General features: G+C 43.4%; 1 protein-coding gene across 1 annotated transcript in view; it reads right to left on the minus strand.

Moving 5' to 3' along the window:
• The window catches only part of LOC131286822 (diacylglycerol kinase eta), a 56,964-nt gene that overhangs the window by 18,537 nt on the left and 22,902 nt on the right, over positions 1–15,525 (minus strand). Inside the window, exon 3 of the mRNA XM_058315823.1 lies at positions 2,749–2,829. Coding sequence (XP_058171806.1) covers positions 2,749–2,829 — 81 coding nt within the window. The remainder of the gene's footprint in view (positions 1–2,748; positions 2,830–15,525) is intronic.

Raw genomic sequence — 15,525 nt, forward strand, 5'->3', positions numbered from 1 at the left:
CTGAAAATTTTAGATTCTTCCGTTCATAAACGTTTTTTTTTTTCATTCGTCACTAGAATATTGACAATCTTCGGCTTATTCCCGATTTTCCCAATATTAATCACAATCCGGAGATTGGAAATTTTGACAAATTCACTAATTTTTTCGGGCTAGTCTTTCCCTAATAATCTCCCTAATAGACCCACTTTCGACGAAAACGACTTTTTTGAGAAGTCAATTTGATCCCAAAAAAGTGTTATTCCCCGAATTGAGGCGGCGCGTTAAACTTTAGTTCGATGCCTTTTCAGCAATAAATATTTCTTCGCCCATCCCTTCGCTGTTTGCTGCAGGACAGGTCGTAGCTTCCACCACGGTTTTGAGTGTGTATGTTTCGTTTCTTTTTTTTTTTTGTCAAGTGCCAAGTCCACCTTTTGATGGCCTTTGCCAAACAGAAACTCCCAAACGCATTAGGAGTGTGATAAAAATGTCGTTAACACCATGCAAACATGATGATGGAAAATATAATGGTGCCAATTTTTTTTCTGCCCCACCTCACTCTTCCTATTCGTGTTCGCCCACTTCACCTCTCCGGGGGCACGTGAATTCCGGCACGTTCGCCCGCCTCGCATCCGGTGGCGGCGGAAGCAAATCTTACAAAATGATGATCGAATCGAACACACAAAAGCAATGTCGAATCTGGCCCCGAAGGGTAATAAAGGGCTCGAGGCGTGCGAGAAAACTTTTCGCTCCCATAGTGACAGCCACGCCACTCGATGGCTTTGAGTGGTCCAGGATTCGCGGGACACAAGCGGCAACCGGAACGGTGTATGTGTGGGTGTGTGTATGTCGTGTGTCCTTTGTGGCGCGATTCGCACATCGAGCCACCGGGAAGGGGGTGAAGCGGGAGTCCACCTTTCGGTTGCTATTTTCGGTCGCATGCCGTTTCCTGGAGTCTGCGACGGAGAAAAACAAAACTCCTCGTAACACCCGAGTGCGCCGTCGTTCGGGGCGACTTTGATGGCGCTCGCAATAAACTGGAGTACTGTAAGATACTTCGACGGTTGAGATCAGTTCCGAGGAAAATGCAACGCATTCATTGCTGCTCTTTTGATGTGCTCCATCGTCGCGCGCGTCTCGCGGTGGAATCCGACACGTACTTCGAAAAAATAAAACGAAAATACTTAAGACACCTATTTGTTGCTTGTGCGAGGGCCGAACGATGTGTTTCTTGGAATTTATAACGGGCTTTTAGTGGATGGTTACAGACTATTTGAATTCACAGCTTTTATGTCGCTTAAATCACCCGTTTGCCTCCATCGACGTCCAGAGATGTACGTCCGTTTAATAGACAACACAGGTATTGTTCATTACGATGCATAAAGTGTACTTTAGGGGGCAGTAATTTCATAAACGAGAAAAGTAGAAACAAAGCCATATAAAAATATCGTTATCAGAAGATGGAAGATGAAAATATGTTCCTATGTAGATACATCTTTATAAAGTCTTCGTGTTTAATGGTGTGAAACAAAACAACAGTATGCATAGTAATGATGTTTTTTTATAAGCTCTTTTAATAGCTTTACGTTTTTATATATTTTTCATTAAGCTACTATTTTTACTCGATGTGGGTATAGATGTATAGATGTTGGGGGTCCGCGACAGCCGAGCGGTAGTGCCGGTTAGAAAATCGACCCATGAGCGCAGGGGCTCACCACCTCGACGGCGTGGGTTCGAATCCCAAACGAGATCGGGTCCTCCCCTGTACGAGAGGACTGACTATCCACGTACAACAGGGAAACAAGTCTCGTAAGCCCTTAACGGGCAGGCATGACCAAGAGGTCGTTACGCCAAGAAGAAGAAAAAGGGTATAGATGTATTGTGTTTCAACCAGTTGTTATTGAAATAAAAGTTCGATACTCTAATAAATCGATTGTGTTGCAAGTTACAGCTCGAAGGTCAACATCTTATTACAAAACAAACAATTGCTTGAGATTTCCTTGAAGTGAAAACCAAAAAATTTAGCTGTTGAAATTTTAGCCAGGAGAAACTGTTTTTTTAATAAATGAAATTGTCACAAGACCAGGAAAGGTAAAATCGATTTATTTTTCACGACGAAAAATTGAATTTGCTAACCATAGCCATCGATGGTGAAAAAATCAGCATCAAGATATGGATAAATTAAGTTAACTGGTATGAATGATTCCCAAAATTATTGCAGCATAAAAATGGCATATGTAGTAATTAATTAAACAACATTATACATGAGCAGAACACTCGCATTCAATTGAGACTGTCTGATAAGATTTATTATAGCACCGTGTGCCGGTTCCAAAAAATTCAGGTTGATAAAATTTGTCTATTTATGTTTTATTTTTGCCTCTTAAAATTATCGTACGAAAACATTGCATTAATTTGAAGTTGTAATAACAGCTATAGTAACGATGTTATTTAAAGATGTTATGTCCTGAAGCTTCAACAGCAATGAAAACGCGTCCTAGATTACTTTAGAATTCTTACTGGTTTAGATTAACTATTAAGTTACTTGAATATTGGAGGGAAATAAAAAAGATACGTTTCTAATGGCAAAAAGAAGAATACCAATAAATTATGCCACTGAAATATTACCATCAAGAAGAAAAAGAGAGAAATAAACGGGGTAAAGTAAAATACCAAAAACTAAACAAAGTAATTACTGTCAAAAAAACAACCTAGCGAAACCATCGATCTTCTGCCAGTGGAGGGTCAATTAATTTCGGTTTTAACGCTTACCTGGAAGCTATGGTTAGCATTTTTCGTACTGCACTCCGCAAAGCAAAGATTCGAGAGGTCGATTTCATCGAAAAGATCACTCTGTGCGGAAGAAAGAGAGAATGAAGAGGGGTTAGCTAGAGTTTATGATAAAGTTGGCAGGAACAAATTGCACTGTCAATTAGCATTCAATCGCTGTCGGAAAACACAACGGCGTAGCGCACTTCAGATTTTTCATCCCCTTACTATCCCCCCCCCTCCCCCCACCCCCTCCTCAATTCGCGGGGCGATGGCTCACCGGCACCCAGTAACGTCGCGGCCGCCGGGGTTTGATGTGATTTCAAAAACTTTAATGTACAAAACACTCCCCGCCTCGCCTGCCGGATGGTAACGTTGGCCGTTCCGGATTGCAACGGGATTCTGCCACGCTTCCACCAGATGAAAGTAGAAAACTGTTCGATACTAACGGCCGTAAATTACGATAAATAAAAACCCCTGCCCGGTGGAAAAACACATAAAATGTCCATTTACGGTTTGTTAATTAGATTTGCTGAGCGATCGTAAAGAATAAAGTTAGTCCGGCGTTGGACCTCTGCTCGAGGATGCCGTGGATGTGTCTCCGACGGACGCCGTCCGATGGTCCGCCGGGGAGCCTTGGGAGGGGTCACGGAATGGCCGACAAACTCCTAAATCCTCCATGCGCCTGCTGGTGGTTGACGGCTTGTGGCGCCAAGCCGCACTCAAGTTGCTGAAGTGGTTTGTGCTCAGGAAAAGTACGTTGGTATTAGGGGGGTATTGGAGTCCTTTGCCTCGCAAAAGTTAGCTCGATGGCTGCACAAGCCGGTTCGAGATGGATTCGCACACGAATGATGATCCCCGGCGTGAGAATAAACCACCAGGAAGAAAAAGGGAAAAAAACGAGAGGCACGAGAAGGAAAGACAAGTAGAGCGAGAGAGAAAGAGAGATAAGTTTTAATTAGCTATACTTATCCGATTGCCTTTTGAATGAATAATCTCGCAGGGCACTTTATTTACTCCGCATTTCCCATCCAGCTTTTCCTGTACTCGACTGTCGACGGCGGAGGAGCAGGCCGAGCAGGCAGTAAATAAAGATCAACGAAGACAGAAGGAAGAACGAGACAGGTACGGGGGCCGTACCATGGCGAGCGGGGCTCATCATCGTCCGGGAGTGAGTGTCCTGGTTGTACCATTTTAATGAACCGTATGAAAAAGCATCTCCTTGATGGGCTTTTGTGGCCTCCATCGAGATTCCTTCTCGCCAGGTTCAGCTGCTTCGTGGACCAACCGCGACTCGGTGGCTACATTACCGGCCGTTCACTTATGTAAATACTTCGTGTTCGTGTTGCGCCCCAAATCGATCCATTAGCACGTTTATTATCTGAAGACCTTTCGTCCGGTGGTTCGATGGACCACTTCGGTAAGAAACTTAGCCGTTCGATTTCGAACAATCGCATGGTATTTTGATTGGAGCTCTATTTTATCAGCCTACAGTGACGTGGGATTGTGGAAAAAGACATGTCCGGATTCCAAAGTCCCTGCAAAACCTGTTCATTTGCCAACTATGAACAATGATTAACACGCACACCGCGTGACACGACCTTTTACGGGCACATCATTAATCAACGCAATTTGATGACCAAATATCTCAGGTACCGTATGGACGAAGTGAATTCCACTCCAGGAGATCCAGGAATGTCTTCATTACGACATTAATGACACCGTTACGCATCGCTGGCGCACAAACAGGCGCTCACGTAACTCCGACATTCGAAGCATCCAGGCGACGCGTCTAATCGCTACTTATGTGGGTCAAATCAGGACGCAATAATCTCATTCAATTAGAGTCTCCGATTTGTCTGCACCCGGGCTGGGACTGGTATGCCAGGGGAGATGGTGAGCAGGGAGTGTGATCGCAGGAGAGCCGTCTCTGGAGATGCTCGCCTTTTTGGCGACGGTGCCTTTCAAACAACAAGTGTCAAAGATGCGGCAAATCAATTACGTTAACGTGGTTTGTTTTGCCGGCACAAAAAGCTTGGCTCTTGCGAATTTAAGAAAATTGAAGGTTATCTAAGAAAATGGATCTCTAAGAAAATGAAAGGCACGTTACGTTTCACCCAATCAATGCACCATTATTCCGATGTATTTCGGTTAACTTTACATCAACCAACTACATATACCCTTACTCTTCCTTAATGGCCTTAGTTGTTCATTATATTGAAATAAATAATGAAAAAAGAATATGAAACCATTTAGAGACATCTCTGATTTTGCTTGTGATGATGATTATTAAAAAAAGGAGCTTCCAGATATACTGTAGTGTTGTGCTTAGCGAATCTTTTGGCGAGATTCATTCAAATGGATTAATGAATCTTTCGGGATTCGAATCTTCAAACCTTAATGAATCTTTCAAAACCTTTATTAATCTTCATGAACCTTTCATGGATCTGTCACGAATCTTCACGATTCTTTCATTGGCGTGGACCATGCGACAAAAAAAATAGGGTCCTCCTACCCACTTTTTGCTAATCTCTCATCGAAAGATTCATAATGAATCTGAATCTGAATTACACTGCTCTAATATACTGTGAAAGTTGTGAGGAAATTTACGGAAAATGGGAAATGTCATAGTTAACCAATAAGAATTCGCCTCAACTGTAATTGTACCGGGAACTAATCTAAAACTTATTATAAACGGGCAGTTGTAGAATTACGCAACATCTCCAATGTTTCCCTTTACGAAAGAAAGCCTGTCCGGCAGTTAGTCAAATGAAATAAGTTTGAAGCCTGTCACTCGATTTGCTCCACTAAGCTTCCAATAATACCTGGTTAAACATCCGATAGAATACTAATTTGTCCCGACAGACCATGGACGGACCGATTATGTAAAATATCAACTGCAGAAGACATCTCCACTTGCCGTTGGTTCGCAGGTTCCAAAAACGTTGACCGTGACACGAGTCAATTTTTCCCGCCCGAGCGGGGAACGATCCAGGGATCACGCGGCACGGCAGGCTGACTGGCTGGCTGTTGGATGGATGTTGTACCTCCGCAAGCCGAATCGCTATGAATTATACATTAAGCACGGAATCGACAAGGGTGGGTAATTTAATTATTCGTAAAGCGGTTTAAGGCCCGGCGGGATGATTTCAAGCCCCGGTACGAATTAGTTTGCATCGCACATTGCCGTGGCGTTGTTGCACGAAACTCCATCCGCCATTTTCCACGCTAGACGAAAACCGATGTTCAGCGTCGATCGTGTAATTGTGTTTTCCGAACGGATACACCAACGGATAAAAAATAGCCCTTTCCTACCGGAGTCGTCATGAAAGCAATACCGTGTTCGTTCGCGTTTCGGTTCATTACTAATTTATGTAGCTAAAAAAAATAATAACTCATGCCGCAATCACTACCTGCGCCGTGTTGTACAAAGGTTTTTCCTGGCACCGGTGTGCACGTGCCCACTATCTCGTGATTACGCTGATGATCACCATCTTTGGCGATGGCTCACGGTGTTCACCTTTTTTTCCCTCGCACAAACGTAAACCGAGAACCATGGACATTTAGCTACGTTCGTAGCAGCGATTGGAATCATTTCGTTCCGAGAAATCAAGCTTTTGACACGGGAAAGGTTAGAAGAAAATGTAAACCCCATACCACGCATCCCCTCCCCTCCCCCGTCTCCTCCTCCTTCTGCGCACAATGGTAAGGAGCAAATGCTTGCCATAACATAAGTGTACACTTATTTCGCCATGCGGTGCGCAGTACCCGTACAATCTCGAGGGACTGGCGGAACGAAGGTAATAGCACTGGAAGCACCAGACCCACGGCTACGGATAGACATTTTCCCATCAGGATCGTGTAATTCAATTTTCGTCTCCCGATATTACATTTCACTAATGGTGGCATGAACTTTTGAGATTTTCTTTTTACTCCGTAGTTGCGCGAAGCGAAGGTAAAGCTATTCATTGGAATTATGTTTCATCTACTACCATACAGCAACGTACCAACAGTATGCCGAGACACCGAGATAAAAGTAAGGCGTTCGCTTACGAATTTACCGAACGCTCGAAATCAAACCATCGATCAGCTCCTTTCTATCGATAGATTTATTATATTTGAAGCTTGTTTTCCAGTTGTTTCCATGTACGCTTTCCTTTTGCGCGCGGATCATTGGCATTTTATTTATTTCCTTGCCGTAAGCAAAGTTTCAACCTTCATCGGCGCACTTTCCATTTTTAGGTCCTTGCAAGTTGCACCGATCAGCTGTAAGTAGCAAGTTATACAATTTTATCGAAAAAATCAACAACATTTGAGCAGAACCGGAGCGCAAGGAGGCGCTTAATTCTTAACGGGCCAAAACTCTTCCATAGAAAACTGACCTCTCTTGGATTATGCGGTTCTGAAACTTTTACCACTCGCCTTTTGTGCGGAGAAAAACGCTTAACTTTATCTTTGCCGGGGAAGTTTGTGGCTGTTCTTGTGGGACCACTTTTTCAAGCTGCAAGCGCAGGAAACGGCCATGTTGGAGCAGTGCTACATATATTTACTTATACCTCTGTTGAAAGTTGAGCGCTGGCAGAGAACTGTAGACAATTATTTTCACTACGAACAACCTATCTGTATGGTTATCGGAAATCGTGATTATATGTTTTTCCTACTTTACGCATCCGTAATATAATCGGTTATATCAATAAAAAACAACAAAACATGTACATATTTTGAAATTGGAGCAGTCCAACTTCAATATCATAGGAATCAAGGTTTGACATTTTTTCTAAAAGCATTTATAGAAAAGCTATAATACTCCGCATAACAGTATAGCATATATTGCATAGAGAATTTTGCCTCTTATTTATTTAAGACAAAGGAAACAGGTAACGATATGTCGTTGCTGTCATTCAAAAATTCAAAGTACGAAAACAAATATTTATAAACTAAACCACGAGTTCCATGTTTAATGCACGCGAGGACTAATGTATATGTTCGGCGCAAGACGTAAAACTATCTGTATGAGCCTCTACATTTCACCAAATGCCACCACAAGGTACACAAGAAAAATGGGTAGCTTTCCACGACCTAGATATCGACCAGGCCAAGCCATCCCAGATGTCACTCGGTTGGAGTTGTCTCTGGCCATCATTCCGGTTCGGTTACTAAACTTTTATATCACCTTCCGCAAGCGCTCCCGTTGCGCAGCAGCACTGCAGATTTATCCCGTGACTATTTTTGCCACCATCCAGCGGACCAGGCAATGGGGGAAAATGTTCTAGAGCCATGTGTGTATAAAATGTTTAGATTTGGCATAGGCAGGAACAAAACAGTCGCAGTACAGACCATATTCACGAGCCAGAAAATCAATAGTTTTCTTCTGGAAATATGTTTGCCAAGCTCTTTGTTTTCATGCAAGTCGTAGGACTCCAGCTTCCAGTCAAAATTCTGCAGCTAACGTGACAACGTTAACTCTCTACGCGAGTGTTTGTAATAACGAACTCGAAGAATTTTAATTTCTGCATTCTTCCCACCAGCCACGGTATGGTAAGCAATGTTCCTTCTTACACTTTCATCGTAATTAAAAATGCTCCCCGTCTAAATTCCCTTGAGGCCATCTATCATAAAGACACGCGCGCGCAAATGAAACGTGGCCAAGATGTACACGAAGGCTGCGGAGAAAGTGCTGCAATATGCTGTGCCCTGTTTGCAGTTGAGCACGTTTGTTGCGGCCACTGCATGCCCGCATACCTGACCGATCCGGTACGACCCTTGGCCCTCGTGTTTGACGTCACAGGCTTACCTTCATCCCTCGAGATGGGCTGCCGTAAATCCTACCCAGGGCATCTTTCCGACAAAACTTCTACGGCCGCGCTTCTACTAGGAATAAGCTTTATCCGGCGTGTCATTACTCTCCCATCCAAGACAAAGACGGGCATCAAACGGATATCCATCCATTACACAATCATGGGCACTGAAAAACACCTTAACGAGGCAATCCATCTGAAGTTCGTACCCGCCGTGCGCACACCGAGTAATGTGTTTACCGAGAATTTTGTTGGCCGTTATTAAATATTTACCATTCTTTCTAAGCCACGCTGAGCAGCATTGATCTGTTTTTCTTTTCTGCGATGCACTGTTTCTGCGAAACCATGCGGTCGAGAGTGGGACTGCCTTTGTTCGTAAGTTCTTCACTTTTCACTTAGATTGTCCAATATCGATCCAGTCCAAGACTATAAGTCGTCCCGGCTCAGCTTGTACCGACTATCCTACGAGCGATTTCGTAACCACCGTCCGATGTCACTGACAGTCGAAAGCTTCATCAATCACAAATGTTTAGACCGTGGCCAGAAGTACATAGACGTTGACATCGGACAACCGTTCCTGGTCCGTTGCCATGTTTGCAAAACATCCCAACATACATCGGGTTCTGGGACGCAAAAAAAACAGGCGCATACATTCTACGTGTGCTCTAAACCCGCTTTGAATAACTTTCGTTTCTATGGATTGAAAGCCGTTCGAATTGAAAATTCATTCCCAGGACACTTAGAAGAGAGAAGGGGGGACAAAAAATAAACCGGCTCCGATTGGTACGCCACATACCACCACTTTGCAGCCGGGAAGTGTCCCAACAAATGGCAAGCAAATAAACCGGCCTAAAACCTTGCCGATTGTTGGCAACTCCGGGAAACCACCTTTTCAGTCGGATGTTCCCTCTTCATTTCAGCACTATCCCCTCGGGAAAGCTTCCGCCTGTGATGTTGAGCGTGCCCCGGAAACGGAAGCAGCCCCGGAAGCGAACCTTCTCGGACCTCCGAGTTTAATGTTCCAAAGCGTCGAGCCGGGATCGAACCATCGGGCAGTACCCGAAATGGACCGGATAAAGATGCAACGGAACGAAGTCCGGCATCCCGATGAACCAGCGCTGGATGGTCGTGAAAAGCGAAACATAAAATACCGACGATAAAATGAAAAGCTCGCCTGTTGATTCCAGCCCGATTCGGATCCCTTCTTTTTCCGTCGCGAACGGGCGTCGTCGAGAACGATCCTCAAAAAAATCGGCAAACTGTCCCTCCGAACGAACAGTGCCGTTCGGAAACTGCTACCTCCAAATAATCGGTCAGATTGTATGCCACGTAGGACGATGACAAAACAGCATTCTACCACCTTTCACTACGTTATTGATTGGAACATTTATCAGGATTTTCCTAATGGTTGGATCATAAAACGCACCGAAACAGTCCCGTCAGTGTGAGTTTCAGTTTTTGGGGCCCGCTGCCCGGTCGGTCCCTTCCGCTCATCACAAAGGGGACGCTTTTCCTTCCGACCGAAGTTAATTTAAAGCAAACACACCACTGTTTACTTTACGTGCCCTTCGGCAATGACAAGGCAAAGGATACTTTTTCTTTCCCGACTACGTTCGTTCTTTGTGTGTTTTTTTTTCAGTACTTCTGGAGTGGCAAGAATTGTCGAAGCAACCAACAGCAATTACTTGAACGCTCCAGTGGAAAATGTAAGTGAAATCGTTTTCTCAACCCCATTTTAAATCTGTTTTCCCGCGTTACATCTCAACCTACTGAAAGCCAACATTAATTAGTTCAGTTAGTTTTTTTAAAATACTGTTAGATGAATTTAGTTTCGATCGATAGGTTTCTTTTACAAATATCAAAAATTACCCAACAAAACTTTCACTTAATGCTCACAGGAGCAAATTACATATAAACTATCAAATTAATCGATTTATAAAATCTAAAAATTAAAATAATCTAAGACGTTTTAGTTGTATGTAGAATTTTTTTTAATTTTAGATACAAATAAAACAAATAAAACAATTTTATCAACTTTTAAAGAATTATTCCAACAGAAGAATAAATTCTATATTCATAGTATACGGTTTCAAAAATCAAATGATCAAATATACTGTTCCCTTGTACTACTTGTTGTATGATTATATACTTGTTCCCGTAAAATGTACGAGTAAGCCTATTATTACTATCAATGTTAATATACTGTAAAGTTCATAAGAGCATTCAGATTTTGCTCCATTTTAATACCTCTTTTGTGTAGTATTTGTATCGGAACTTTCGCCTTAATTCTGAAAACACGACCAATTCCATCATGAACCATGAAAGGATTTAAGATCCACCGCAAGTAAGCGATTGAGTACTACTTAGTGCAGTCGGTGAAAAGATTCCGCCCGTCGCTCCATCCTGCCTTCCACTCTCCATTTCTCGTACGACAACGAAAGCGTGATCCTTTCGGAAAACCACCCCCAAATGATATCTTCCGGCGAGCCGTACAAATACGCCGACCGTTCAAAACAGCGCCCTTCTATTCAATCCAGATAAAAATCAAAGCTCATTTACTCTCCCGTCCTCTGACTCATCGCTGGCGCTTGCGGTCGTGAAACTTTTTCTTCTCTCCTACCCGGAGGTCACCTTGCGAACGGCGAGAAACGAAAATTGAATTAATAACGTTGAAAGCTTTCCACCCCAAAATGCGCCGTTCTAATAAGCATATTCCGCGCACACTTTTTTCTGCCATCATCGCCACAGTGCGAAGCATTAATGCTCCTCTCAGCTCGGCTGAACGGCTGCGGTCGGTTGGTTGGCAGCGATGGTGCAGGAAGCATCATCGCCATCATTACGGACTTCTGAGAAACATCAGTGACGTTGCGTGAGAAGAGTAATTTATCCAAATACGAAAATTAATGCTTAACACCAAACAATTACAACCGCACCGTAAACAGTCGTCGGAGTCTCCTAGTAAATGTTAATATGTTCTTTTCCCTTGGGTGTCGCGAGGTTTAAATCAGTACATCCGCCACCATGCGAGTCCAACAATTAAATACAATACAAATGTTCGCCGGGAACGGGTACGGCATACGGCAGGATTTCGGAACTAGCGCTTCTACGAATACCAGCTCCGTGAAAAGGCTTTGCTAGCGGATAAAAGGAAGCTGTAGGATGTGTTGGCAAACGAGCTTTCGAACATATTCAAACATGTACAGACAGTGTCGCTACCGTTGACTTTCCTAATGTTGACGCATAATTCTATGGCTGCACACAGCAGCTGTCGCTTCTTTCGTCTTCATTTTGAAAGTCACGACACAATCTCGTCGGGATTCTTGGAAGGAACCGGAGACTGCCGCCTTCAGCTATCAAAGGAAATATTCTTCCGTGAAAGGAATTTGGGTATCGCAAGAAAAGGAGTTTTCTTTCGCTTGGAGTTTGAAACTAGAAAAAAATATTCAACTTGCTAAAAACCATGTTTCCCACGCTGGTTCAGATTTTACCACACCTGACAAAAACGTTTCACGGCCGCAGGAGAGGATGTCTTTTGCGCGAGGAAGTCGGATGTTGGTAAGCGGATGTGCTGACCTGGTTGGCTGTTGATCCCCGGTGTTTGCCATCAGAGAAAACTCTACCCCATCCTATGGTTGTTGCCGCATTGTGTCCCGCTTCATTCCGGGGAGCTGTTTAGTCTACCAACACCAGCGTAAATTTATTCTTGAACCATACCCCAGGCTACGCCAGGACACTCGGGTACGTGAAAACTCCTGAGCCTATGAGATAAAACATGAATAATTAAAGCTATCCTGCGGAACCGTTAGTTTCCACCATCATCGATAGCCTTAGGCTTACCCTTCTACCGCAAGCTGTCAATTGGAGCGCAAGTCAGTTCGACTCCTTCCTGAATATTTGCTGGCACCAAACTATGGGTAAAATGATATTGTGAACAAAAGAAGAAACCCGTATACTACCATTACGTACTCGAAGGTAGGCTTTAAATTATATAACACGCAACGGGTTCATTTGGGTATGATTTTCCACACCAACCAAATGATGCGGTGGAAAATGTGGAGGAAAAATAGGATAAAAAAGGTTCGACAAGCAAGTTGCAGAAAACACACGCTTCAGCTCTAGCGGAAATTATGTTAGACAGATTGAAGCTCTTCGCAGGATCGATCGAAATCGACGCAAAAACAAAAAAAAACAACCATCGGTAAACCTGTTGGTTTTTGTGCTGCTTAAATTTTTCACACCCTGTATCGGTGTAAATGTAATTTCCTGTTGACACACGAAATGCTTATCTTCGCCCGTCTATCCGTTGGAAGCCGGAAAGCGACGAGTTTGGTGTAAGATTCATTTAATTTCGAAACCATATTTTCTTTGCACGAAAAAAAAACCTAGGTATGTATTCAAATAGCAAACCTTTTTAAGCCGACAGTCAAACCAAATTGTTTCGTTTGACTTTTTGAAAGTTTGTCAAAGCGTTTTTAATAACTAATTTTATATTCTGACCAAATGATGAACCGCGTCGGGATGATGTATCTTCAAAGTAACTGTATACATAAAGTATTGGTATTAATTGGGAATAAATAAATGAATTGTAATGTGTTGTTTTCTTGGTTCTTAATTCCTGTTTCAAACCATCTTTGGCAAAACCTAAAGGTAATTTTCTAAGATTTCAAGGATAGTTGCTTTACACCAACTCAACAAATATGTCATGTAAAATCTCATTGGTTATCCGAATTTTTAAAATCCCTCATACTTTGCTTGAAACTCAATAAATATTAGTCAGATATATTAATTTATAACAACTTTCCACCTAGTCTTATATATTTGGCTAATGAAATTATTTACGAACTAAGATTTTTTTATTTTCCCGTATGCCATGCTGATTGTTTCAACTTGATTGAAATTTTTTGCCTCTATTTTAACAAATTTTGAGACTATTTTACCGATGCTGGCCAAAATTTATAAAAGAAGGGAGGAAATGTTTTCATTATAATTTCGAACACCCACGATTGGCTATTTCACAATCTTGTTCATGTTCATCAATATTTACTAAAAAAGATCGTTGCTCTTTTTTAGAGCATTTACTTCGACTCTTATCGTTGAGGAAACTAGAAAGGTTTAAAAAATAATATTACATAAAAAGCCTATCAAACTAACAAGGAGAAAGAGCGTTGGATGGCGGATGCAATGATTTTAATTAAAACCACACAACAAAAACTTGTACAAAAGGTTTGTTTCAACTCAATCAAGCCAATTAAATCAAGAAACTAGCATCGGCAAATTGCCCCCGCTCAATGCTTTCTTACGACAAATAGATTGCATCACCTCCGATGCAGGTTTTCTTACTGTTGTTATCCTTACAGCAGCAACCACTTCCGATGTGGCTCGATTGTTTCCGTTCCCGATAGGATGAAATTGAATTTCACTTCCCACCCGTCGGCAAAGATTCCATGCGCCCGACTGCACCGTAAATGCACGCAGGCGTGCACGTGTTGGCTTCCGCAAGCCAAGTGCGTCGAAAAGCAAGCTCTCAGGCACCCTTTCGCCACGCTCGTCAACGTATCCGACGGGATGAGCACTTGAAGGAGTCAAAGTTTGCCACCACGCTCGCGTCGTTGCCCACCCAATACGGGTGAACGGAGCGCTGCGCCAGCCAGCAAGCTCCAAACAATCCCATTTCCGATCGATAGTCCCGCTATCATTTCTACCCCGTTTGGCACAACAAACCGAGACCGGCCAACGGCTGCAGCCTGTATCCCAGCACAGATAATGATAGTGCTAACAAGTGTTTATGGAAATGAACACGTCTACCCCGAGACGTTTCTCCATCATGCGGGTAGGTTAATCGTTCGCCTTTTGGGGGATGCCCAGCGAGCACACCAATCAGGACATGGTCCGGAGAACCCACTTTGCGCACATTACGGCAAGTATCGACACGTTCCGATCGCCGTACGGCCAACTCCTGCTAATGGAAGCGTGCAGGTGGGGCTCACGGGGCAAAAGTTTTATGCCGCCATTTCGCTGAACGGGTTACGGAATACGAGCCGTCCGAATGGTTGCGAAACATCTTACCGGGGACCTTACGGAAGGTTCAATGTTGCTAGTGAACAAGCTTAAACGTAGAAATTGCACTTATACTTTTTTTTCCTATATTTTAGGTAGTACGACATCGTGAAGTGGGTTTGTAATGAGGCCTCTTTTCATTGATAACTGCTCATAACAATGGCTATCAAAGGTTATTTTCTAATAAATTCCGACACATGATTATGACCTGCACAACCAATCGAAGTCCCAAAACACAACCACGGTGTTCCACTATCCTCACTTTCCCTTCCCCTAGCTATTGGTCATGATTTATTGGCGAAAGGCGAAAATGTAATCAAAATACGTTCGAACGTTCCGCCAAACGCCAACCATCGCCGCCACACCGGACGGCGGAGCACACTAAAGTGCGGAATCTATTTCAGGCCCTGGTGTGATAGAAACGTCCGAGCAAGTGTCATCGGCGTACGCTTATCGGAGTACACCATCCCAATTATGGCATCATAAAAATATACACGAAGCTACAGCATCAAACGGCGATAGCTGGCTGCCGGTCCAGGGTAGTCTTCGGCTCACACCGCAACGTGATGACGCAAGGAGTGACATTTGCCGCACCGTCGTCGCTCATTTCGTATGTACGTATGCGATACGCTATGGAAAAGGTAGCAAGCAAACAAGAAACAACTACCAAAACTATGTGTTTCCATCACCTGCACGGTAGCTGGCGCTGATGCTGCAATATGCTCGGGAAAACTTTTCCCGGCACAGCACACCGGATCACGGAAAGTGATTCCGCAGTTGGTGAAGCTCGGAAAAAATATATATGCTGGGAAAGTTGAAGGTACTTTGACATTTACTCGTGTGATAGAACTTGACAAACGAACGCAAGGTACGGAGTGGAAGAAAGAAAACCTGGGCAGCTTGCAAAGAAGAAGCCAACGAGTCA

The sequence above is a fragment of the Anopheles ziemanni genome, chromosome 3 (assembly GCF_943734765.1).
Source record: "Anopheles ziemanni chromosome 3, idAnoZiCoDA_A2_x.2, whole genome shotgun sequence".
NCBI lineage: Eukaryota > Metazoa > Arthropoda > Insecta > Diptera > Culicidae > Anopheles > Anopheles ziemanni.